Source organism: Xiphophorus hellerii, chromosome 7 (assembly GCF_003331165.1).
Source record: "Xiphophorus hellerii strain 12219 chromosome 7, Xiphophorus_hellerii-4.1, whole genome shotgun sequence".
Taxonomy (NCBI): domain Eukaryota; kingdom Metazoa; phylum Chordata; class Actinopteri; order Cyprinodontiformes; family Poeciliidae; genus Xiphophorus; species Xiphophorus hellerii.
Window position 1 is genome coordinate 3,884,697 of NC_045678.1, and position 26,410 is coordinate 3,911,106.

The 26,410-nt window shown below is 41.4% G+C and overlaps 1 protein-coding gene across 2 annotated transcripts; it reads right to left on the reverse strand.

Annotated features, from left to right (window-relative positions):
* Positions 1 to 245: 245 nt before the first annotated feature.
* ccdc80 (coiled-coil domain containing 80) lies at positions 246 to 26,410 on the reverse strand. Of its 2 annotated transcripts, XM_032567757.1 has the most exons (11): positions 26,265 to 26,410; positions 25,036 to 26,177; positions 23,982 to 24,179; positions 22,361 to 22,806; positions 19,098 to 19,430; positions 15,269 to 15,425; positions 11,299 to 11,435; positions 10,196 to 10,347; positions 8,047 to 8,150; positions 4,336 to 4,419; positions 246 to 1,067 (listed from the first exon to the last, which is right to left on the reverse strand). In XM_032567757.1, exons 2-11 carry the CDS (start codon positions 25,724 to 25,726, stop codon positions 745 to 747), a joined length of 2,625 nt encoding a protein of 874 aa, XP_032423648.1. In that variant the 5' UTR covers positions 25,727 to 26,177; positions 26,265 to 26,410; the 3' UTR covers positions 246 to 744. The 2 variants fall into 2 exon arrangements, with proteins under 2 accessions (XP_032423648.1, XP_032423647.1); XM_032567756.1 differs by having other exon boundaries at positions 25,036 to 26,410.

Consider the following 26,410-nt stretch of genomic DNA (forward strand, 5'->3'; position numbering starts at 1 on the left):
CATTTCACTGCCGGTGGATAATGAAGCTCTTTCCAGCTTCAGGCAGCGTCCTCACAAGGTCATCTGGTTTCATCTTGAGGTTGATTCGCACATCTCGACATGTTTACATTAAACAAATTTATTTTCATAATTCCAATTTGAGCAATTATATGGTCAATGGACACACAGTTGGTGATGGTGAATATCATAATCTTGTGTGCGAGTGAAAACATGTTTTCTAAAAGTCATTCAGTTTACTGCACCAGTAGTAAAAACATTTTTATTCATCATATTTGATAGCATAACATAAATAGGAACATTGTAGAGCAACGTAGACTTTACAGAAGGGAAATAATGTAACAGATTTGAACAAAGGTCGGTAATTGCACTTTAGATGCCACAGATTTCCAATAAATACATATTCAAGCTCATTATCTACAAAAAAAAAGATTTGTCCTGAAAATATGAAAATGTAACTTCGACAAAGTAAGTAAAGGTGGTAGGTGATTATACACGCTTGATGCTGGAAAGTGACAAATACAAAAAAACCTCCAACCTCTGACTGAATAAAAGCTCACGGCCTGCACCTGGTGGCACGATGTGCTGTACGTGATTGAAGTGAGTACGTGAATGGAGCTCAGGAGTTTCTTTTAAGTGCTACAAAATATTTCAAAAGACTACGTCCCTGACTACCGTGTGTAAGATGGCTATAAAACTTCATGAAAGGATATAAGAGGACCAGTAATTCGATTGACGTTAATCGGCTTAGTATCCGTAACCCTGGTGATAGCCTTCCTGGTAACCATGTTCATAGCCGTGTTGATGGTAGCCGTATCCGCCGTACTCGTCTTCGGGGCAGCGCATGCCAAGCGACTGCTGGATGGCCATCTCCTGTCTGCGAAGCTGCATGGAGTCCACCAGGTCGTAGATTATAGCCATGGACCACATGGGCGAGGGGTACCAGGACTTCACGTTGCCGTCTTTCCCCACAAGCAGCATGGAGAAGTATTCCGGGCTGATTTGGAAGTAGTTCCTCATGTCCTTCACCAGGGTGGCGGAGAGCCCTTCACGCTCCACTGTAGCACTGCCTGAGCAGAGGAAACATCCAATGGAGAGTTAGACGGTATCTAGAGGAGGATTTCTTTCAACAGAGCAGAGTCCAAAGACATAATTATCTTTAGACTTACAATTTTCTAGACTTTATTATCCCCAAGGGGAAATTCTTTTCCATAAACCTCTGCACTCCCATCGCTAAGTAGACAATAACAACCAACAACTATGTAAACAATAATATACAGTATGAAATGAAACATAACATATCACCATCGCACAGCTCATTCTTGAGGGTGGCTATAACTGTGGGCATCAGGCGTTTCCCTTTGTGATTTTACAGATTCCTTTGACATTCCCTGGACCTTCAACTTATCCCGGACTCCAGCAAGCAAAATTTTGACTTTAGTACCTAAAGTAAATGGTCTCTACAATTGCATTTTAGAGACCATTTACAAAGAGTTTCACACTACATTCACACACTGATGGTGGCAATCCATTGGATAGTAGCCACAGCCTCCCTGGAGCAGTCTGACTGAAATGAGTTTGCCATGCCACCGGGGCCTCTGAAAATGGAAAAGCAAGGTTACTACTCAATTGGCACCGCCAGCAAGTCGGGTGTAGTGTCTTGTAAAAAGTTTGGGGGCTCGAACCCCTAAACTCCTTACAAGACAAACTCCTACCACCGCCATCTCTGTAATGTCTCACATGAGGCTTGACTCACGTTTGTAGAAACAGCTAGCTAAAACCAAGCTATTTTGACTACTGATAATGGTTACAAATGAGATATAGAAATGAAATGCCAGCCTTTGCAAGGGTCTCTGTTTGGTATTGTGCCTAGGAAGAAGCATGACTGGTTTGAACTTAAGTTGCTGCCACACTGTTTCCTATCTTGCCACATATTTTGGTCTAGTTATCTACTTTATGTGAGGTCAGAAGCGGAGAAACTAAAAGCAACAAATCCTATCATGTACATGCTATGTATGTACCGCTTATGACACATCGTGCTACATTTGTTGCATGTGCTTTGGGATGAAGAGTGTAAAGTTTAGTGTACTATTGTAGTAAGACAACGCAATTTACTTTCACCATGACGTCAACATTCTTTGATTTTTCTAGAAGCAAGGTAGCTACTCAATTAGCGCCACCGGAAAGGCGGGTAAGGTGTCTCGCCCATGTACATGTCAACTGAGGCGGACAGTTTGGACCAGCAGCCCACTTCATACAGGACGATCTCCTACTTCCTCAGCCACTGCTGCACCAAGTGGAATTAGCCAGTTATGTTTAGCTTAGAGCCAAAAGACCCAAACGTCTATTTATCTTAGCTAAATCACATTAGAGCCACTTTCTAAAACAAAACGACATTGATAAAACCCATTAACAAACTGCTAAAATATTAATAAACAGCTGTGTCTGCTTTCTATTAGTACTTCTTAAAATTAAATTATATTGAACATCTTTTCACAGTGAGCCCCTCCAGGATTTCATTATTGTTTCAGATTTTTTTGAATTAAAATAACTGATTTTGTGAAGCTAATTTAGAAATATTTGCAAGAAATTTTGTGATATTAGTCCTTATGCATGGCAGTACATGTGACTTTTTCATCATCATCAATCGTTTACTATAACTTGGAATCAATTAAAGCTGAGGAAGCAGTTTAGTAGAAGCAAGATATACTGCCACCCACAGGTGGGAGTTAGCATCACTTAAACCAAGTGTTTTTCACCATCGTGGAAAAGTTGTAATAAACTCACAAGTATGGTTAGTGCGAAAAAGTGAGTCGGTTTGTTGATTTTGCGTCAATTTGCGTGATCGTGTAATCGCAAAAAACAGGAAAAGTGCTTTGGTTTGATTGATACAGTAATATTTAAGCAGACATCTGCTATCTTGAATTCTTTGCTATTTATGTGACCCTCTGGACTCCAGAGGGTCACATAAAAAGCTTTGAATGGCCATCTTTGGGCCCCACGCCATGAGTTTGACTCATGTTCTCAAACGGTTTAAAAGCAGTAGTAGCACTTTGTACCCTCTCAGTTTTGTTCCACTGATCTGTTCTGTCTTGGAGCCCATCAGTGTGGCTCATCCAGTGTGCGCTAACTGAGAGTAATGGTGTGGATCAAGTGTGGCCCGTTCAGGGCCGGTTTCTCCTCCAGACCATCTGGAATCAGTTTATCAGACACTACTGGCCCCACGCCAAGGTACACGTTCACTAATTATCGATTTAAGTCAAAACGTTCTGTGGCAGATCTGGTTCTGTGTTTGGTATCATTATCATTATCCTACAGAGAATCTCACATTTAACTTGAAAACCTTTTCCAGTTGTGTTGCCTTAAATCTGAAGTTTCTAATGAATCAACTGAGAGCTCCTGTATATAAAACATACTGCACTTTTCCAGAATTACTGCTCTCTCAATGTGCTTTTGAGCTACATTTCACCCATTCTCTCTCTCTCTCTCTCTCTCTCTCTCTCTCTCAAAAAAAAGACAACAAAACTCTGGGAATGAAAGTCAGATCCAGAGTCATCCCTAATGTGGTGCGAGCTTCAATTATTAGACTGTCGGCCTCCCAGCAGGGGGTCGTCAACTATTCTCATAAACTCTTTTAGAACTGAAGTATTGTAGAGATGAATGTGAGACCAGCTATCAAAGAGATGAAGCTCCATCCAAATTGAGCTCCAAATTGTGGATCCTCTCACAGAGAGAAAACTTTGAGCAAAAAAAAAAAAAAGCTTTTGCTCAGAGTGGCTTTAAGCAAGTTTCTGCTTAAAGCCACTCTGGGAGATCCGCCGTAGCCCTGCAGCTTCTGTATACAGCTGCTTAATGGTTTGAGTTCAAGTCCATTTAAGCATTTGAAGATCAATTTAAGAACAATTAAATCTATACAATCGGAAAAGCCTAGAGTAACAAATTTAGCAGAAATATTACAATGATGAAATCTGACTGGCTTTTGGTATAAAACCTCAAAAGCCCGATATTTAGGAAAGTTATTCCTAAATATTTTTCTGTGATTGTTGTTCAGTATAATCCCTGCTTATTCCAATATGCAATATTCGGCCGTTTGCCACACTCAATTTGGTGTTTCAACAGCCCACTGAAACATTTATTAAATTATTACAGAAATGTATTATTTCTGCAAAAATGATTTGTGTTAGCAACTGAGTGAGTTTCTGTCAAATGGTATGAATTTTCTCGTATCTTTATTAGTTTCTGTGGATGATGATTGTACTTTGCCATATCCTGCAATAACAAAAGCATGTGAGGACCATGCTGTTATGAAAATGTCATTTTAAACAATAAAGCTCTTACCATTGATGGGATAAAGTTCCAGGACTCCGCCCATGTCTGGCAGCTCCGTACCGACCAGCTTCAGGATGGCGATGTGCCTCAGACCTGAAACATCACGGTAAACACAATAAATGCAACATAAGGTGAGGGAGAAGCTGCATCCATCTGTGTCACGTTCATCCGCCTTTCTGCTGATGCGAACCGACGGCTCTCCGGCTGTTTGTTCCTGGAACGAACCTCCCTTCTTTATGTGAAGGGAGGAGAACTCGGAGGTGGTCTGGAAAATCCTGCCAACAAATTGTTTCCTCTAAAGTGGGAGAGCCGCGAGAGAATGCTGGCTTCGCTTGGTGAGCGCCATCGCTAAACAGCAGGATGAAATCTCCCAGGAGAGGTGGAGGTAGTTTGGAGGTGGGGTGGGGGATGGGGGGGCGCTGGGGAAGAGAACCGCTCCGGGTTCCAACATGGCAAAGATCAACACACGAGGAAGGAAAAAGTCCTGATGTAGCTGAGCAGGAAGATGCTGATAACTTTTCTTTAATCACACATCATGTTTTTCTGTGATATTGTCATGAAGCAACAATACGCTATCACTGTTTAATTCTTTTGGGTGACCAACAAAGCCTAGAAGAAAATGCTCTGAACTCTTAGGACAACCTTGAAACAGACAATTCTGTTTTTTTTAAGACAGTTTCATTCAGACATTATTGCATTACAGAAGTCAGTATCTACTGTAGGGAACTTTCTTCACGTCTTCGTTTGTTAGAAACATGGAATTGTTCTTTAAATCTTAGCAGACAGCCTTGACCAAGAGTCTGCAACGTTTACCGTCCAGCCATTAATACCCTTTTCTTTAGTTTCTGTTCACCATAAAAATGCACCAATTGGAATGATCTTTTAATATATTTCAAATATTGTATGAAAAACTTAAATGACCTACACTGAGAATGTGCTGATTTTTCTCCATCTTTGATTAATCAATTATTTGTCCAAATATTTGATAGATTAATCAATAACTAGAGTAATTGTTAGCTGCAGTCCTAAATTCTTCATTATGAAGTTTTAGTCTATTTTTACAGGTGCGAAAATGAGCGGCAGGATGTTTTATACCCACCATATTAGTGATACTCACCCATTAGCTGTCATCTGCTGATACTCTACCGAAAGAAGTTATTGCCATGGTAACATAAGAAATAAAATCTACCAGCAATAAGCGTCACGTTGGGTCTGATCGCTGGTTATAAGGTTAAATTCTTCAAGTTGTGTAGGAGTGCTGTTTGGATGGTCCTAAAAATTAACAGTAGTAAAAGTAATAAAAGTGATATAATAATCGATGTTCTGACTCCACTTATGTATCAGTAATAATAAAAAAAGAGAAAGTTGTGGGTTAATGACACCACTCTTAAATTTTCCTAAGAGTTGAAGCGACCAGGATGTGAAACCCTGAAAATCTGTTTTTACAGACCAGTGGAGCTATCCAAGGGTCTGTCCGGTTTACATTTATCAGCCATATTCCTGTCAGACCCGTCAAGATTGTTCACGTTCACAAAGGTTTGACATAAACGGCAGTAATAACTTTTAAACAGCAGTGGAAAGGTTGAGCAACGGGCGTTCTGGACAGGACTCCTGCCAGAGGAAGGGAGAAAGAAAAAAAGACTTGTAAGCATTAGAGAGAGAAAAGAAGAGAACAGCTTGGTGTCAATTTCATCATCTGGGATCTTTTTGCGAGCGAATACGTTAACACACACACACACGCCCCCACGCACACACGCTCCACCCATCCACCAGAAATATGGGCTTCATAACTGAGATTTACAGCAAACAGAAAAAGTTTGTCATTCATTTCTCACACATGAGGAATTTATTTGTGTATTTATAAAAATCCATAACGCTTTGGTAGAGTGTGACCACACACATCGCTGCATGAGGTAAATCATACCAGGAAGCAAAAAAGTGTTTTTGATTAAGTTTCACCATTTGGATTTAATAAATAACCTCATTGTTTTTATTGAAGTAGATAGATGAGCTTGCAAAACTTTAGACATGCCCATAAATTTTAGCATTTTTAACAACTTATTGTTGCGTGCTACGAAGGAATGCAGTAAAGAAAAGACAGATTGAAGCAATGCCAAGTGTTGTGACTATATTGCTGTAAATGTGAGTGTATCCATGGAAGAAAATAAAAGATAAATCTTTGTTTCCAGTTTGAATTTAATCTCGGCTTTGAATTTTCTCTTCCTCTGAATGCGCAGATCGTACACAGGAGCTGGAAACGCTGACAGCTAGCAAACGTGGCGGAAAACTAAATAAAAAACTCTTTGTTGGTGTTGATTCACTGCAGTCCATTGGTTTATGACTAGGAGACAAAATTATCTTTTTTATATCTCATTTCAAAATGGCTCAGAATCTTCAGGTAAATCTCAGGGAGGCGGGGAAAAAAAGACGTTAGCTAACATACTTAGCTAAGTCGTTAGCGCTGAACTGCAAAAGAAAAAGAATATGGAGGCTCAGTAGCAGATTTTTTTCACTGTGCTTGAATTGCGGTCCATTTATTCCTGAGTGTATCTATGAGGAAGAAAAAAAATCTCCTTTTTGTTTCTTTTTGTTGGAAACTAGCCTCCGTTTTGAATTTTTTGTGGTTATTCTCAGAGAACACAGAATGCGTGAGGAGTTAGCTTCCACACTTTGGGGCTTTTTAAACCACTGTCGCAGGTTTCCACCGGAAGAACGAGGTTCCAGAACACCGAGTCTGTTTCCAGTTGTTTCTGTGGAATACCTGGTACTTTAGCGTAAACTGTGATGTCACGCTGCGGGCCGGTCATACTGAAGACAAAGAAACAACAAACATGGCAGAAAACAGAGAGGCACACAGCAGCCGCTCCATCTTGCTACTACGTTCTTCCCCGTTGTGTAGCTGTTGATGATGCTTTGTTCCCAAAGCGGATGAAAATAGGCGTTGGCTCTCAACAATCTGTTGGTAAAAGCTGACCTTTTTTTAGCCAACGTTGCTCTGATAAATGAGTTGTGCATGCCCAGTAGTTCAAAGAATGGAGAGCCAATCAAGGTCAACACTCTTCTGCACATGCCAGTCGCTCTGGGGACGTAAACCGTCTGATTTCAGCACAAAATTGGAATTGAGCATCGAGACCTGCTGTGTGGATGTAGCCATAGTTACCCACATATTCAAGTTAGGAAAGAAGTGCACTGCCTGACAAACACTCGTAACGTCGTGCGCATTTTTTCTGACTTCTGGAACAGTTGTGTAGGTGGAGCTAAATGGATGGAGCTAAATTAGGGCCGTAAAGTTTGTTCGAAAGAAAGAAGAAATTAAAACTGGAAAAAAAAAAAGATTTGAAATCGATAGATAATCTTGAAATTGAAAAATAAAGTTTATAAAGTTTTGAAACAGAATAAAAGTGTTCTGAAACAGAAAAAATGAAACTGAAAATAAAGATTTCAATGTTTAAAAAAAAAAATCCTGAAACTGAAAATTTTTTTTTCAAAACTACTTTTCAGATTCAAGTTTGGTTTTTTTTCAGCTTCAATTTATTTTTCCCTTTGAACAAACTTTATGGCCCCTATTTAGCTCCATATAAACTATATTCTGAGATTCTGTTTGTTTCTTCCTCCTCCTTGGACTGTTTTGACCATAAACTCGGCATCTGACCTCAGAGCGCTGAGCGAACTGGTCAGACACAGCTTGCTGACGCGACAGGTTGCTTTCGGACGGCTCACCCAGATTGCACGCCTGGCTGCTCAGGGCGTACAGCTGCTGCTGATAGGACCACTCCTCATCGCTGGGGGCGGAGATGATGAACAGCCGACGTCTCCATCTGAACCTGCAATCAAAGGAAATTTCCGCCTGAATCTAAGTGGCACTTTGGTGCAGCAGTGAAAGCTCGGTGCCAAGACAAGCAGTTTCTGCATGTACTCTGCATATTCCCATACAATTACTTCCAGAAGGGTGACAACCCCAAATTATGGCTGAAAACCTGCCACATCACAGCAGTCGGGAAACCAACGTTCTCCACGGTCGCCATGGGAACAAAAGACGGCCTTTCTGCTTCAGACGTCTCGCGAAAACATGTGACAGATTTAGCCTTGAAAAACTGCAGGGGTTTGTGCTACTTTTAACATGTGCAGGACGCGTACAGACAGGCGGCTGCTGTCTGCCATGTTCTGACCAAAGCACCTATGAAATCTGGTTCCGCTTGTTGCTCAGAGAAAAAACAGGAGCAACGTGATCTGACCACTCAGGATCTTACATTCAACCTCTTAGACCAATGTTCTTTGTTATATTTGTTTATCTGTGGATCAGGATGATTAATTGATCAACAAGGTTAAAGTTGATGCAAGAACAGTCATAAAAAAAGTTTTTATTATTATGGTTGAAATTTCTTCTTCCATTCTCCCAGTGTGGCAAAACATTTTTTATTCTTTATCTAGTTCTAGATTTGTGTGCGTGTGTGTGTGTGTGTCATAGGCACAGAGTCTGAATGTTTTCTGTTTCAAACAAGAGCTTCTGCATCCATCTAGGTCAGTATTACCTTGCAGTGTCCCTCTTGGCTGTGGCGTGCCTCAGGGTTCTGCTTTAGAGATCATGTCTCTTCATTTTCTTTTCTAATACTTGGAGCAATATCAAGAAAAATTTGATCTTTCGTGATATCGGGGAACCAGATCAGATATCGGGCAAGCAGATCAGTTCACGCTAATAGTTCTGTTAAGCTTAGTTTACCACAGAAGTGTCTAAAACAGGGGCCTCCAACCATTCTTCTGGTTTTAGATGCTGCTGCAACACACCTGAACCAAACAACTGAATTACCCCCACAGACTTCGATAGATGACTCTTCAGCCTTAGAGATATCTGTGGATCAGCTAGTATCAATCTTTTCATGGTCATTTGAAAGTTGTCTACAATTTTCAGGCATCACCTTCTAACCAGAGGCAAAACATATGATTGTTCTACCCTTGTTTTGATTTCCTGCCCAGATTTTACACCCAGGCAGTTGAACTTCTTGGACTTCGGCTGTTTAATTAAACATTTCCTCCATCGAATCTTTTAAAAATAATCATCATAATACACGTTCTTTCTAGTTGGTAAATTCACAAAATGAAAAACTTTACAAGTTCTCTTCTGATTCTTAGCCATGCATTAGAGAACAACAAACAGAGCCATAAATAAATTTGCCAAACTTATATCAGGTCATCAAACTAGTTTTATATCAAACAGATAACCTGAGTTAATACAAATTTTTTTATCTCAATCAGACTGGTCCTTCTACTTTCAGGCAACATGAAGTAGGCTAAATGATGTGAGCAAGCAACAAGTCAGGCAATAATCTATAAATGCCATCTTTATTTGTTTTCAAAGCATATAGAGTGACATCAATCAAGTAATTGCTACCTTCAGTTGTTGTAAAAAGACTAAATATCTCAAATATAACTTTGTAATTTAACGGCATAAAATTGGGTCTCTGTCTCTTTAAGAAGCTCCTGTTCTTTCTGAAACTCCACCTTCAGGAACATCACAACATGGCTCCTCTATTAACCCTTTAACTTTGTTTTTACTAGAGTTTCACTGAGAAGTAGCTCCTATAAAGAGCTCCGCTGATGTTCCACCAGGTGTTTGCTAATTGCTGCTACCTAGCAACAATTAGCATGATGTAAAGCGCAAAAAGGTAGATTTTACAAAATACTGCCCTTTTAAGTTTAGGAGGTAATTACTTGTTCATACTGTGGCATGTTGGTTAGGACAGACTTTTTCACCCAATGAATGGTTGATGAGAAGTTATTTTTGAATCCCCTCAGCTTATCTGAGATGACTCAAAAACAGATGGAATCTGTAAAATGGTTGTACGGTGCGCTCTGCGTTGTCGAATCCCACCTGGACAGGAAGTTTTCCAGCGACCGGGGCTTGTCCTCTTTCTTACAGACGACTCCGTCTCTCTTCTGCTGCTCCATCTCCCGGATTCGGGAGGAGAAGGTGTCAATGTAGTCAAACACCGCCTTCATGGCGATGGGGACCTCGTAGGACTGCTGCTTAAAAAAAAACAGAAGACAAACATGAGAAAGTCAGAAGTCAAATCTATGAAATAAAACATGGCTTGATTGGGAAGCGTGTTTGTGACTTTGCAGTGAGCTTTGCCACCTTCCAAACATTCTTCGCAGTAACTCCTGGGAAGCAACGAAAACACAGAAGATTTGGTGAATCACAACACGTGTAGAAAAATGCGAGCGACTCTCGCTGAACTCGCGCCGCGGCCCGTTCTCCTTCGCACCTTTCTGTCTCCCTCGCACGCCCACAGGCAGCCCTGTCTCTGCCTCTGTCAGCAGAGGATGCGAACACTGGCCTCTTTGATGGGTCTGTCCAAAAACAGCCAGCTGGTTTACTCTGCCCCCCCCCCCCCCCCCCCCCCCCCCCACACACACACACACACACACACACAGCTGCTGAGCAAATGTCATGCCGTGTGAATTAAAACAGTGTGTGAGTGGAGCTACTGTGCCGGCAGTGTGAGGCCAGGTCACCTTCAAAGAGAAAAGCGGGGAAATGGAGGCTGACGGCAGACGAGTGGCGAACATGAAGAACTGAGAACGTTCACACATCTACAACTGTCCTCACTTTTCCAAGTTACAACTTCAAACTTAAACGTATCGATCAATCAGTGAAGTTTATTTGCTTAGCACGTTTTATCAATGCAGCAGTTCAAAGTGCTGCACATCATAAAAACAATTTAAAAAACATCAAATAGTCAACAGTTGTGAAAACCAATAAGACGTAAAATTTTCTCAAGTGCCATCGTTAAAATCATCAGTCATCAATGCAACATTGACCATTGTGTTGGTCAATGTTGCATTTATTATGGTCCAAAAGTCATCGAGTAGTTATTCACTGAATTAAACAGAAAACATCCTCCATGATGTTACTGTGGAAACAACCTGCTGTCCATCTGCTGCTAGCAGGTTCCTAGCAGATCGGGTTCTCACCTTGACTCTCATGTCGGTGTCCGTGAGGACCATGTAGAACTCATCGTACGTCATCCCGAACTCCTTCCTCAGCTCTGTGATCAGCTCCTGGTTGACCAGGTCCTCCTGACGAAGACCCTTCATGGGTTTGTCATTCTCTGAAGAACGAGATGACAGATGCTGTGGGTTTCCGGGGTTTCTTAGCCATTAGAAACCCTGAAACGGTGTGTTCAAAGAACGTTCCAAACCTACGCGCTCCTCTTCACATTTTGCCACATTACAGCCACTTCACTGAATTTTATTGGACTTTAATGGGACGGAGCAACATACATTGGGCAAAATTATGAATTTGAAGGTAGAAGATGCACACAGTTCAAAATGACCTTCAAAGATAAGTCTGAAAGGTGTGACATTCCTTTGTATCCAGTATTTTTCAAAGTGGGGGAGTTTTGAAAACTCATCGTTCCACTTTGTGTTCATCCATCACATGAAATCCCAATTAAATATATCGAAGTTTGTGGCAAACTGAAAATGCGAAAGCGGCGTCAATACTTTTCAGATTACAGTCAGAAGATGTCAAATGACTTGGCATTTCGACACATCCCAAAAAAGCACATTTCCCACTGCTGACTTTAAAACAAAGTTGCAGTAAAGGATGTGTCTGCCTGGGGCAGCCAGATGGGAGGCTGCGGCGTAAATCACACGCTAACTCCACAGAGAGCGGCTTTCATTCTGTGGGATCCGTCTGGATTAGATGAAGAGGACTGCATCTGGCATGCTGCGGGCCTGCGAAGTAAAATACAGGCCTCTAATCAGCCATCCCGTCCCAGATGTGCACATGAAACACAGACCACAGAACGGCGTGTTTTGATGACTGGCTGAGCCTCTCTCTGTTGGGTAGTGAGCAACCCCAACAGGAGTCCAGACTCTCTGGACCGAAGTCCAGAGGACACACACCTAAAGACCAGGCTGTGTGTGTGTCCAAAACACTAAATCTCACCAAGTATTTCTGCTCTAGTTTCTAGAGCAAATATCTAAGTACACTTGAAATAAGACAAGTTTTCAGCAAGAAATAAGCTGCATTTCAAATGACTTTATAATGGCGTAATGTGACGTTTCAAAAATAGACTCGCTTAATGGAAACATTAAAAAAAAACTCTTTTTTTATTTTTTTTGATAAAAAGGTTTCAGCATTAGGTTGAGGTGGTTTGTTTTGGCCACATCAAAATTGGTTTACTTAAAACTGCAATGGAAACACTTTTTTCACATCAAATGAGTCACGTGATCCACAACATCCAGGAAAACAACAGGAAGTGTTTGGAGGATCATGGTCTGGGATGCTCTTCATGACTAAACACGTGAAAAATCTGCAGTTTTTCCAAACAAACAAAATATAAGTTGAGTAATGAATGCTGTTGGATGCAGATAATGTTAGCTAACCAGCTTTGTTCCATTGGCCATATGATTGAATGAAATGGAATTCCGAAAATTAATTAGGTTAATGGAAACATGGCAATTAAAAAAAAACTCAAGTTATTCAATAAAACGTTTTTGCGTTTCAATGAAGTGGTTTTTCAGCCGCATTTGTGTATTTTGTATAACTGCAATAGAAACACTTTTTTCGCATCACACCAGTCACCTAATCAACAACCAGAAGTTACTACTGGCGGAAAACATGAAGAAGACAACAGGAAGTGGAAGGAGGATGACTGCACAGCATGTTTTTTCATGACGTATTGAATGAACAGATGTATATCCGTGATTTTAATTGGGTTTCTTATTTAATGGAAGCAAGAAAATTAGCCTCTTTTTTTTACATTAGTAGAATATTTACAAAGATTTGTGCGCATTGGTAATGGGAAACTTGGAGCTTGTTTTAAGTCAACAATTATTTAATATTTATGAAAAAGTTCCAGTTCAACTGGCAGATTATTTTACTAATAACCTGAGTGAGTGAATTAATCTGCCAGTGGAACAAGTACTTTTAAAAAAATCAATATTAAGAAATTATTGGTTTAAAACCAGCTGCTATATTTTGCTGAAAAATTACTTGTGAGTTAGTTTCATCTTATTTCAAGCGTATTACGATGTTTGTACTAAAAACTAGAGCATAGGGCCTCAGGAGATGTTAGATCACCAGGCCTTACGTCTGGTTTTTATCCTGACATTTTAAAAACAACATTGAAAGGTGATTTTTTTTTTCTTTCCAAAAATAGCTGCATGACCAGATGTAAGTCTTGAGAACGCGGCCGTTCCAAAACAACACGGGGACACTCCGGGCTGGAAGTGGAAGGAGGGAAGTGCAGCTAAGCTGAATCAGTGGTGGGGGCGGAGGATGATGTGAGCGCATTCCATCTGGATGAAAACCTCGTCGACACGAGGAGAGACAGACTCATAAAGTGGCTTCGCTCCTCGTGAAACAAACTCAGAGCGACCGACTCCGAGGGTTTGGGACGACTGGGGTTTCCCAAGCTCCAGTGACACAGCACGTCCCTCCAAACCAGCTTTTATTGGTTTTCCACCTCAAAAACAAAGTGGGATAGTTTATATGACGGTTAGAGTTACGCCGCTGTAAGGATTTCTGACATGGGGAAGCTGGTTGGTTCGCTCCACAGGACCCAGATACCTGCTGTTTGGGTGTGATAGGATCACTGATGCCTGGCTCGGCTCACTTCTAACTTCTGGACTCGACACAGTTACATCCTGGCAATACCGGAACTTCAGAAACCCATCCACCGAAGTCTCACACTGTTAGTTAAAGTTCATGAAGTAATATAGAAGTTGTACCCTGAAGAAAAATCTAGTAGTTACCTTCAGAGGTCAACTAATTATTAAAAGGGCAGTATAAGGTGTTTTCCAGCCACATAGCGCCATTTTACAGATCGCTCAGGTAACTATGTTACCTTCAGTTATTATAAAAATGTTGTATATATCAAACATGACTTATAAAAATTTGACTTTATAATTTAACGCCTAGAAATTGGGCGCTCTGTCTCTTTAAGAAGCACCTGCTCTTTCCCACGCTCTGCCTTCAGGAAGTCTTCACAACATGAACATTTTTACCAGCATTTCACTGAGAAGTAGCTCCTATAATGAGCTCAACAGGTGTCTGCTAATTTCTGCTGGCTAGTCTGAAGGAGCTGCATGGGGGAGTCGCAGGGGAGGGATTATAAACGAGCGATGCTGTGGTGACTTCCTAAAGGCAAAGTGTTGAAAAGAGCATGAGTTTCTTAAAGAGACAGAGGCCTGATATTAAGGCATTAAATTGAGGAGTCAAATTTCTCTTAAGTCATACACTGTAAAAACACAGAGTCTTGACAAGTATTTGGTCTATTTTTTAGCACAAATATCTTAATACATATAGAAAAAGATAAAACTAACTTACAAATAACTGAGTTTAAGTCAATAATTCCTTCATATTGATGAGATGAACAAGTTCTAGTTCCGCTGGCAGATTTTTTCATTTAAACTATGGCAAAAATGGTTATAAGTGAAATAATCTACCAGTGGAACTAGAACTTTTTCACCATTATTAAGTAATTATTGGCTCAAAATCAGCGCATATATTTTGCTGAAAACTTAGTTTTAAGTTAGTTTTGTCTTATTTCAAGTACACTAATATATTTGTATTAGAAACTAGACCAAAAGTAATTGGTAAGATGTTGTACTTTTACAGTGTAGTTCATTGATTTTGTTATGGAATACTTGGAAAACCCAATATTGCCTCTTTAAGTTTGGACAGACTGCATCAGGGCTAAAAGATGCTTCCTACATGATTGGTGTGAAAAACAGGCAATCTGTAGGGTCGCCTAAAAACAACACTGCTTCCAAGTTGAATAATATTTTTTTTAAAACAGTCAAAAACTCCTCTGTGTTCCAGTTTGAACCTCTACCAAACAGAAAAAAAATTGCATTTCACATTAACAAGGGCTAATGCTCCAAAATGTAGCTAACTCTAATTACAATCAGGATCCCATTTAGAAGAGCTCACCTATCTGATAGTGGTCGATCTTCATGGTGGAGTTGGTCAGGGAGCCAAAGATGGTGATGATGGAAACTTTCCTGATGGCCATCTCACACACCGACTCCAGGTACTCGTCCCTCTGCTGGACATACATTCTGTTCTCCTCACTGGGGGAGGTGATCAGCTGGAGGGAGGGAGGGACAGATTAGGTTAGGGTAACATATACGTGCCATAAAACACACATGCAGCCTGTGCTGCAGAGGAGATGCTTACATTAACCTGTATGAAGTGGGAGAACGTTTTCCCACCCTGCTGAGAGCAGGGCTGCCTTAAGGAATCCGTACTGGCTACCAAACGGAGACATGTAGTCTGCTAGCACTCTGCTGTGCAGCCCGGGCTGAAGCAGGAGGATTTATGGACAAACTGGAGCAACTGTGAAGCTTTAGAACTTCAGAAGTGCAAAAGAGTGGATAATCTGATCCCCATGACGCCCAGAGGTGTTTCCTGCTCCCCCGCGGTCAGTAAAATGTAATTACACTGTAAAAACAAGTATTTGCATATTCAACAGTGGAAAACAGTAAAATTGTGGCAGGTTAAATCTGTGAACTGCAAAACGGTTTAAAACAAAACTGAAGTCGGCAGAAAATAGTTAGCGGGCCTGAAATCTGGATGTGGTGATGGACACAGAACTGAACCTTCAGAGAAACATAAAGGCAGTCACAAAGTCGGCCTTCTATCACCTGAAGAACATTTCTAGGATTAAAGGACTAATGTCCTAGCAAGGTCTAGAGAAACTTATCCACTTGTTTATCTTTAGTCGAACTGATCTTCTCAGGTCTGACTGAAAACATTAATCTTCCTTAAAGGTTTTCACAATTGTTGGCAGTATGTTGTGCTTATGATGTTTCTATATTTTCGTGATGTAAAGCATTTTAAAAGTACCTTGCTGCTGAAATGTGCTAAACAAATAACCTTGATTGATTGATTGATTGATTGAAACTGTTGATTTGATGGGAATTGCAGGTGAAAGCAGTCCATTTTACATTTGTTCATTTTTGGGAAAAGCATTGTTTTTTTCCTGCAGTTAAAGTATTTTCATTTTGCGATAAATGATAAATCAATTAATCGTACGATAAATTAAAACTATCAACCTAATTTTAATTATCGGCATTATCGTCTCTTCCAGCCTTTTTCTCTTTCTGTTAATGACACTGAATGAAAAAAGGCTAAACTCCGGTGCTCTCCATAGACTCCCCCTTCCTCATTTCCTCAGTGTAAAGCCCAGCGCACACTGCACAATCTTAGAGCTGTCGGCCGATTGTCGGCCCATTTTTAAAACCTGACAGACCACACATTAGCCGACAGAAATCCTAGGTATAACGGTTCCATCGGGTTCGTTCCTGCTGTGTGGTGTCCAACAATGGGCACAAAATAATGGCTACAAGTCCAGTGAACTAATTTTAAAACCAGGCATTAATCAATCTACCTGCAATGCATGTGGCTAGTGTCAGTTCTGACGAATGAAAATCATTATAACCTATTTACGTCACGTTAACGAAGAACAGCTGAAAAGTTACCGGGTTTATCAACTGCGGTAGCAATTTCGCTCCAACTCCTCCCCTTGTCATTTCTATATTCTTTGCATGTTGAATAAACATTAATGTTGTTTCCACATATCATCTCCAATGTCCGCTGGACTTCGGGTTGCGCCGTGTCAGCTGTTTGGGATTCCCCTCCGTAATTTCCCCTCAGAAAGCCCGGAGGAGAATCCACGCTTTCTGATTGGCTACCTGTTACATTCAACAGGCTGCGTTAAGCTCCCAGTCGGGGAAAAACCCTGATTTAGATCGGAGCGGCAACGACGATCTACCGTAACACACCACACAATACAGGATGATCGGTTACGAAATCGCAAGCAACAATCTTAGAAAGATCAACGTTCTAAGATTGTCCTAAGAGGAAAAATAGGAGCAAAAAATCATGTAGTGTGAATTATTGCATCAGGTAGTCGATGTGCCCATCTTCTCTATTTAAATCTAATTATTACTGAAGGGCAGCATAATATACAGACTTCATCATCTGCACTTTTGGTTGAATGCAGTATTTATTTCCACTTTGGCTTTATGTTGTTTAGTTTTTATTCAAGTACATTTTTTATTAATGGAGACTGAGAATCCATTTTATTTTTGTTTTTGGTTTTTTTGTTTATTTTGTTTATCAGTTCCAGTGTTTAGTATTCTTTTGAAAATAAAGTGTATCTATCTTTGGCAGGAAATCGCATGGATTATTACGTAATTTCCATTAAATCAGTGTAAAAAGGTCTTCAAACAATATTATCGTTTATCGCAATAATTTTTGAGACAATTAATCGTTCAGCAAAATTTGCTATCGTGACAGGCCTAAACACGTCAATCTTAAATTATTAAAACACAAATCATATATCACCTCTAAGTCACTTTCTCAACCTAACTTGCTCTCATACTGCTACGCTACGCTCATCACTCTGGTGCTTTCATAAAATACTAAAAGATGACAAAAAGGCTTCTACATCCAACCTTGAAGTGTTTTGAGAAAAGAGCTACTGAGGATGTTTCCCAACTGTTTGTTGAATTTCTTTAAACTGAGGCTGATTTGTTGCTTTTTGCAATCTTACTATATATCTGTTGTTATTTTTGTCTAATGTTAAAACATGAAGGGAAGATTTATTTGACCAGATCAGCACATTTAAAAGGAAAGTATTGTGTATTTTCCAGCCATGTTGTCCCATTTCATAACTATGTTGTCTTCAGTTCTTGACTTAAAAATTTGACTTTAAAAATGTACTGTTATTGAACTCCTTGAAATGGGGCCTCTGCCTCTTTAAGAAAGTCCGCCCTGAGGAAGTCATCACAACATGGCTCCTCTATTAACCCTTTAACAATGTTTTTACCATCTTTTCATTGAGAAGTACTGTAGCTCCTGTACTGAGCTCAGCAGATGCTGGGTTCCACCAGGTGTTTGCTAATTGCTGCTGGCTAGTCTGAAGGAGCTGAGTGGGGGAGAGCTGCTATGTGAGGTGGAAGCTTGGAAACTGCAGCTCTGAGGAGAGGCTTGGTCCTTGAAGGCGGAGCTAGGTCCAACCAGACGTTTACCACAGATGAATGGTTGCCATGGGAGATTAGAGGATTTCTCCAATATGCTTGAAAAGATCAAATCAACACTCCAGGTCTGTTTTTGATGAGGGAGTAACATTATGACATGAGATACAGCTCAAAAAAGTCGATTTCACAGAGTACCGCCCATGTAACTATTAGCTGGAGTATGTCTGTATTTGAGTATATCCATACATTAGCCTAGGTATAATAAAAGGAAACCTGCAACAAATTTAAACAATTGCATATTGCAATAAACCCATAAACTTGTGTGTTGTATCATTTTTCCACTCAGAGTGAAAGAACAGCTCAAATAAAAGCTTGACAGCTCAAACTCCAAATGGCCGTCATGCCCATGGTCAGTGGATGCTAACGTCTGTTTCTGCTAGCGGCGACTTCTTCAGCCGTCACTTACTGACTCAGCACAGGTGCTTAATCACAGGGCTACTCATGGTTATGAAATTAATTTTGGAAGTCAATTTAAGCTTATTTTGTTTTCTCTTGGCAAATAGGACAACAGCAGTGGGTGTTAACTGTAATGAACGATACGATAAACCAAACAGAGAAGGCCCAAAGATGTTGAAAAAAGATACATGGAAGGTAGCAATATGTTGATGGACATAGAGTAATATCTACAGTATGTGCAATATGTTCCCCTGTCATTAGGGCCTGAAGGGGAGGTAATGTACTATTACTGGACTGTAAATGTTGCGTCATGCTCTCACCAGCAGCCGCCTCCTGTTCTCAAAGTAGTCCAGGAAGGAGGCCAGGGCGCCCTTGAGAGGGGGCGTTGGCTTCTTTGTGGGTTTCGGGTATTCCTGCTTTTCTGGGTACTTTGTCAGCTTCCTTACATTTTTCCTCTTCTCCTCTTTCCGGGGTTTCTCTCCTCTCCTGTCAGGTTTCTTGATGTTTTTAATGCCATTCTTTCTCTTCTTCTTATCGTGTTTACTTTTGACTTTTTTGGTCGGACTGGCATCCGGGACAGATTCCGTCTCCTCTGGGTCGCTCGGAATCGGCTGGCCGGGTTCGTAGTTGTCCTCGTAGTCTTTAGGTGGCACCTGTAGACGGAATCATGCTGTTACCATGACGATAACCATAACGATAATTTACCCAGGTTGAGGTTGAAAAATCAAAAGTCAGGCCAGAACTTGAGCAAACCATGGATAGTGACGATAGCCAACGTAGCGGATCAAGTAGATCTGATCACGTTCTATTTATTCACATTACCTTAATGGTCTGAATATGTCCTCGGTAACTTTAAAAGGCTGCCTACGGTCAGTGGGTGACCCAGTGGAAGCAGCTGAGGAAACTGGGATGTTTATCAATTGGCAAATCTCAATCCAATCACGCATCTGTGGGATTCTCTGGTCAAACAAGTTGAATCCAAGGAAGGATTTGCTCCAAAACCACCTTCAGGGGTTTAGTGGAGGTTATACCGCAACAGGTCAGAGTCGTTTTGCTAGTATAAGCTGCATCAACTCACTGTTAAGCAGATGGTTGTAATGTTATGCTCAATTGATTGCTGAAAAGCTGCATATAAATTTGCAGCAGACTGCCTTGTTCCATGGAAAACAGGCTCATTTTGGCTCTTTGGGCTCAAATTCTTTCCATAAAATACAAAATAGCTTCTTTGAATGAAGAAAGGGAGAGTCTTTTTGTACGTATGTCTATATTTGAGCATATATTTATGTCCGTATATCTACAGTATGTAATAGAAAAAACCCACAACAAATTAAAACAATCACATATAGCAATAAATCTATGCACATGTGTGTTGTATCATTTTTCCATGATGGAATGGAATTGGATGCTAACGTCTGTTTCTACTACCATCACTTACTGACTCAACACAGGTACTTAATCACATGGTTATTAAATTAGTTTTGGAAGTGAATTTAAGCTTATTTTGTTTTGACAAAAAGGCCAACAACAGTTTCTCGTTTTTGTGCTACATCAGAGGTTTTTTTTATGACAGCACAAACCTGACAAACTACCGAAGCGAATTGCTATCATGCAGGAAAAACAAATTTCAAGCGCTATCACGTTATAACGTGATACGTATCTTGTTAAAACGTGATAGAGCTCGAAAAAAAAACAATTTCTGCGTGATAGCAATGCGTTTCCGTAGACAAACAGAGACTACTACACTGTTAGAAGTCTATTTGAATTGATAGAAAATAAATTAAAGCAATGTGTATCACCATTGTTTTTAGAAAATACAAACACGAGTTTTGCGCATGTTTAATAACTATCTCCATAATGTATACACCGTGTTCCAAATTATTATGCAAATTGGATTAAAGTGTCATAAAGATAAATTTTTTTGTTGTGCTATTAAGTTTATAGATGGTATTGTGTGTCAAGGCTCTTTAAATCACTCTAATTAATTTCAGAGAGCTGGTTGATTAGTTTGTCTGGTGAGGTCTATTAAAGGAAATCTACTTAAGAAGGATGTTCCACATTATTAAGCAGGCCACAGGTTTCAAGCAATATGGGAAAGAGAAAGAATCTCTCTGCTGATGAAAATTATCAGATAGTGTAGTGCCGAATAACAAGGTATGAAAACATTAGATATTTAACAAAACTGAAGCGTTATCGTTCTGTGAAGAGATTTGTGGCTGATTCAGAACAAAGATGGGTTTGTACAGATAAAGGCAAAATGAGGAAGGTTTCTGTTAGACAAATTCATCAGATTAAGAGAGCAGCTGTTAAAATGCTCTTACAAAGCAGCAAACAGTTATTTGAAGCTGCTGGAGCCTCTGGAACCTCAAGGTGGAGGATCCTCCAGAGGCTTAGGTGCATGAACCTACTATTGGGCCCCTAACCAGAGCTCACAAGCAGAAACGGTCTCAGTGGGCCCAGACGTACATGAAGATTAATTTTCAAACAGACTTGTTCACTGATGACCGCTGTGCAACCCTGGATGGTCCTGATGGACGCAGTAGTGGATTGGTGGTAGATGGCCACCACATCCGATTTTAACACGACTGTGACGTCAGCAAGGAGGTGGTGGAGTCATTTTATGGGCTGAAATCATGAGGAGAGAATCATTGGTCGGCCCCTTCAGAGTCCCTGAAGGTGTGAAAATGACCTCAGCAAAGTAGATGGACTTTCTGACTGATCACTTTCTTTCATGGTTCAGAAAGAAGAGCTGAACCTTCAGTAGCAAAATCATCTTCATCATGACAATGCACCATCTCATGCTGCAAGGAATACCACTGTGTCATTGGCTGCTATGGGCATAAAAGGGCAGAAACTCATGGTGTGGTCACCATCCTCCTCTGACCTCTGACCTCAACCCTATTGAGAACCTTTGGAGTTTCCTCAAGCAGAAGATCAGAGGGTGGAATGCAGTTCATATCAAAACAGAAGCTCTGGGAAGGTTTTCTGACATCCTGCAAAGAAATTCAAGCAGAAACTTTCCACAAACTCACAAGTTCAATGGATCAAGAATTGTGCTGTGATATCAAAGAAGGTTCTATGTTAACATGTTACTTGGTCTGTTAAGATGTTTTTGATTGAAATAACTTTTGATTTTAGTACATGTGACCACTTAATGCTGCACATTCAAAGAATGACCGTTTGCAGTTCTTTATAATCCATAAAATGTTTAGAAAATCTGCTGTGCATAATAATTTGGAATAATTTTGAGTTTTTTATTTTTGAAAAAACTACTGTTCGCATGGGGAGCTTTGTTCAGTAAAATTTGATTTATACTGTAATAGTTCATGACTTGAAAATTATACTGACCATCATTTGCATTGACCATTTAAGAAAATCTGAGAAAATATCACTTGCATAATAATTTCTAATACGGTGTAAAGATAGAAAGAAAACTGCAGTTAATGGTTCAAGTGCCTGGATGAACAGAGGGGTAAAAGGACAAACTTGTAACTCTTAGTACAAAATGAGATTACGAACCCGAAGAGAGGCGTAAGGAACACGGGACAATTAAACTGTTGCTAACAGTTAGCAACGGCAGCGTTACCTTCTCTGCCTCGTTCTTCTTGGCGGACTTCGTCTTGGTGGGTTTGTGTGAAACAGGCACCAGCTTGTGGCCGTGAGAGTCTCTGTTGTCCTTGTCGGTGCGATTGTCTCCGGTCGGGGTGGTTTTAGCCGGGTACCTCTCGCTGTGGTTGTCATCGTAAGGAACAGCTGTTGTTCTGGAAGGCGGGAGCCACATGGCTGTAGTCTGGGCTCTGGTCGGTCTCTGGGTGGTGGTGGGTCTTCTCGTGGTGGTGGTGGTTCTCCTGGTTGTAGCTTTGGTCGTGGTGGTGGTGGTGGTAGTTGTGGGTCTGGTCGTGGTTGGTGTTGGTGCTGTCATGGGCCGTGTGGTGGTGGTGGTGGTGGTGGTCGTAGCAGCTGTGGTTGAGACCCTTGTGGGCTTTCTGGGGAACTTCTTCATTGGTTTTCTCTCTACAGGAGGATCAGGAGCTATTCGACAGATAAACCGATCAGCTTTAGTATTCACTGTACACATTTCATGTGTGAAAAGTTGCAAAAATTGTAAACATTTTCAAACATGTAAAAAAAGTTGTAAAAATATTCTAAAAAAAACCCAAAAACAATATTGTATTAAAATATTTACCCAATGATGATCATGTAAAAAGAAAGTTTTTGAGTTCTTTGAAAAATGTATTAAAAACAGAAAAAAATATTTAATTTACATAAACATTCACAGCCTTTGCTTAACACCTCGGTGAAGCTCAAAATGAAGCTCTTTCCACTGATCTTCCCGGAGACGTTTCTACAGCTTAGAGCAGGTATGGAACTTTTACAAAAATAGATTTTTTTACGCATTTCTTAAAACTGTTACCATGCGATGACTGTGTGGTATGAAATGTGAAAAGAGCAAGAGCTCCTCCATATCCTCCCAGTGCTAATATAGTCATCTGAAGACATACACCGCTCTCGGTCAAAAACAACCAATCAGAGTCAGGAGAAGGGTCTTAATACTGCCAATCAGGCTCGTTTATGCACTGCTCACCGTCATCGGTGACAATAATAACTAGGTCTTAGTGAGGGCGGTGACCAGGAGCCCAATGGTCACTTTGTCGGAGCTCCGTCATTCCTCTGTGAAGAGAGGAGAACCTTCCAGAAGGACAACCATCTCTGCAGCAGTCCACCAATCAGGTCTGGACGGTAGAGCGGCTCATGGCTCTACCTGGTGTTTGCCAAAAGACAAATCCTCACAGATCCTCCATCATACTTCACAGCAGGTAAATGCTTTTCCACACATTCTTCCTTGGTCTTACACCAATTCAGCCTGGTCGTTTACTAAAAACCAGAAATGTTGGTCTCATCTGATCAGCAAAACTTTGCACATTTGTAATGCTGGGACATGAAACTCTTCTGGCATACCTCCCAAACGAGCGTTGGCATATTTTTGGTGACCCAAACATGCCAATATTTGTTGCAGCTGTGGAATTGTTTTTTTAATGACCTTAGAGCGATTCAGTTGTTGTAACCCTTCTAATACGAGTCAGACTGCAGATACGGTCATGTTTAGACGAGAACCCCCAGATCTGGTCACCTAATGCAGGATCTTTTGGATTGGCTTGTGAAAGCTTAATCTTGAAGACTAAGAAGTCTAAAAAGTGTGGACTTGCCTGTCTGTGTGACGTCCTCCACCTGACCCTCCACACCTGCTGCTTTGCACTTCTGGACAAAGCCCTTCTGACGTAGCTTCTCCACCTTCCTCATGGGCGACTGGTCAATGACCTCATACACGGCCTCCAGTCTCACCGGGTAGGGGTACTTCTCCTCCACCTGCAGGGTTTTCTTCAGTAGCACCATTCCAAACTTACCTGCAGGTCAAAGAAAAGTAGAATAAAGTAAAGAGGAAATGTGTGGCCCTCATTGATATTTCCTGTTTACTCTCACCACCCTAAATATCACTGACTACAAAACAGTGTCTGCATAAAGCACTTATTAAGCAGTAACCATGTGTTTTAATCTAATTGACCCATTGACCATAAAATTGCATGGATTGGAAATGTGAAAATAAAATAGCAAAAATAATGGAAACACCCCAATTAAAAACAACAGCAACAAAACACACGTCTTTTGATTAGGTGGGTTTTTTTCAGTCGTGCACAAAAACTGCAATGGAAACACTTTTTAGATGGAGAAAAAAAGAACTAAATTTCCGCCAAAAAAGATCCCTCTTTTAAGCTAGTAAAGTCCTAAATTAGCTAGAAAAAAAGTGGAAATTTCTGACTTTCAAAAGTCGGAATTTGCTAGGGGGGGAAAATTCGCCGAAATATTTAGATTATTCGAAAGTCTTCGACTTTTGAATAACTTTTACGAAGTGTCCAAGTTTTTTCTAGGAAACTTTCTCAGATTTATCTCAAATTTCTGAGGATTTTTTTTTTCGCAAATCTTCCACTTTTGGAGCAGAGAACTTTCCTTGCCTTTTCTAGAAAATGTTAGACAAGAGCCATATAAAAAAATGTACATGAAATTCTGGGGGAAGTTTATTCCCCACTTTTTTCTACCTACAAGTGGCCATCGTATTGTATAAAATATGCTTTTGAACTCCGTGGTTGTACCGTGAAAATAATGTTATAAAGTTCCAGCGACACAAATAGGCTACTTTCTCCGGGCATTGCACATCTGTAAAGTCAACACTTCCAGGTGCTGCATCGACCTTTCACACCTTACCCTTCTCCAGTTTGAGGAAGCTCATGAGCCTGGGGACGAGCGCCGTGTCCAGCGGCTCCTGCAGGACCTTCCCCTCGGCGGTGATCCTCCTCACCTTGCCCCCCACCTCGCCCTCCTGATGGAACATCACGATCTGGTGGACGTGCCTCTCGGCCAGCTCGCAGTAGACGTCCGCCTTCAGCAGAGACATCATGAGCCGGTAGTAGCCGTCGGACTCGTGGGGCGCTGAGATCACCAGAACCCGGTTCTTCCCCGCGAAGCTCGCCAGCAGGTTGGGTGACGCCGCCCTGTTGGGCATCCTGGAGATCCTGGCCCTCGCTCCCGGAGTGCCCTCATCCTGCAGCATGTCCGACCGCTGCGGCAAGCCGATCTGCCCGGAGCCCCCTCTCCGTGGCGACAACCCCCCACCTCCCGCTCTTCTGTCCTTCGACGCCCATGTCCTGACGGGAACTCGGGCCCCCTCATCAGACTGTACGTTTGCGCCACCCGTTGAGCTCTGTGAAGTGATCGCGGATCCAAATTCCGGGCGCAGACGCCCGACGAAGCCCCCCTTGTCGGTTGCGCGCTGCTGGGCACGTCCCGTCTTTACGCGTCGGCGGAGAGGCACTCTCTTCAGATGAGTTTGTTTGTCGCCTTCGGTCCAGGTGATCAAATAAATCAGAGCCAAACTGACACAAACAAACGCCCTCATTGTGGATCCTTCGAGTAAAACAAACCCACCCAAAAGGGGGGAAAAAGGGAGAAGAAGAAGAAAAAGATCCCGCAGCGGAGCTTCGGTGATGTTCAGTAGTTTCCTCACAACATTTGGTGTCTTATTAACTCCAGATGAAGACAGACAGAGGACAGGACGCGCAGTTGTTCAGAGGGATCGCTTTCAGAGCGTGCCCTCCGCTGCGGGAGGAAACCGAACCGCACGAAAACAGGCCGAACGGGCTGTGCGTAAACTTTAAATCCACCAGTTCATCCCAGAAACACGCGGGGTCCCACTGATAACAGGGGAAATGTCGCCAAACAACTCATAGCCAAAGAAGAAAGCTGCTCAACCCTCCGAGAGAGACGTTTTAGACGTCGATTAAATGCCGAACTTCTCCCTAATCCTCCGGCATTGTCTGTTTCCACAGAGAGAGAGAGAGAAAAACTTCCTGATGAATGAAGGAGAGAAAGAATTCCAGTTTGAGGCTTTCCAGAAAAAGAGAGAGAGAGACTGCACAGGGAAAACTCGGCTCTACCTCTTTCAAGGTCCTCCTCTGGCAGCTGGGAGCAGTGGAGCCTTGTCCACACAAACCTCAGCCTCCGGACTGTTGGCAATGCGCAGTCAGGAGGAGCTGGCCCAGGACGCGCAGCTGCCACTTCACTCTACAAACACACTCCTTTC

Coding starts and splice junctions, on each gene's coding strand:
- ccdc80 (XM_032567757.1), bottom strand. CDS start 25,726: ATGAGGGCGTTTGTTTGTGTCAGTTTGGCTCTGATTTATTTGATCACC. Junction 10,348..11,298: donor ACACCGACATGAGAGTCAAG/GTGAGAACCCGA, acceptor TTTTTTAAGCAG/CAGTCCTACGAGGTCCCCAT. Junction 1,068..4,335: donor GGAACTTTATCCCATCAATG/GTAAGAGCTTTA, acceptor TCCTCTGCTCAG/GCAGTGCTACAGTGGAGCGT.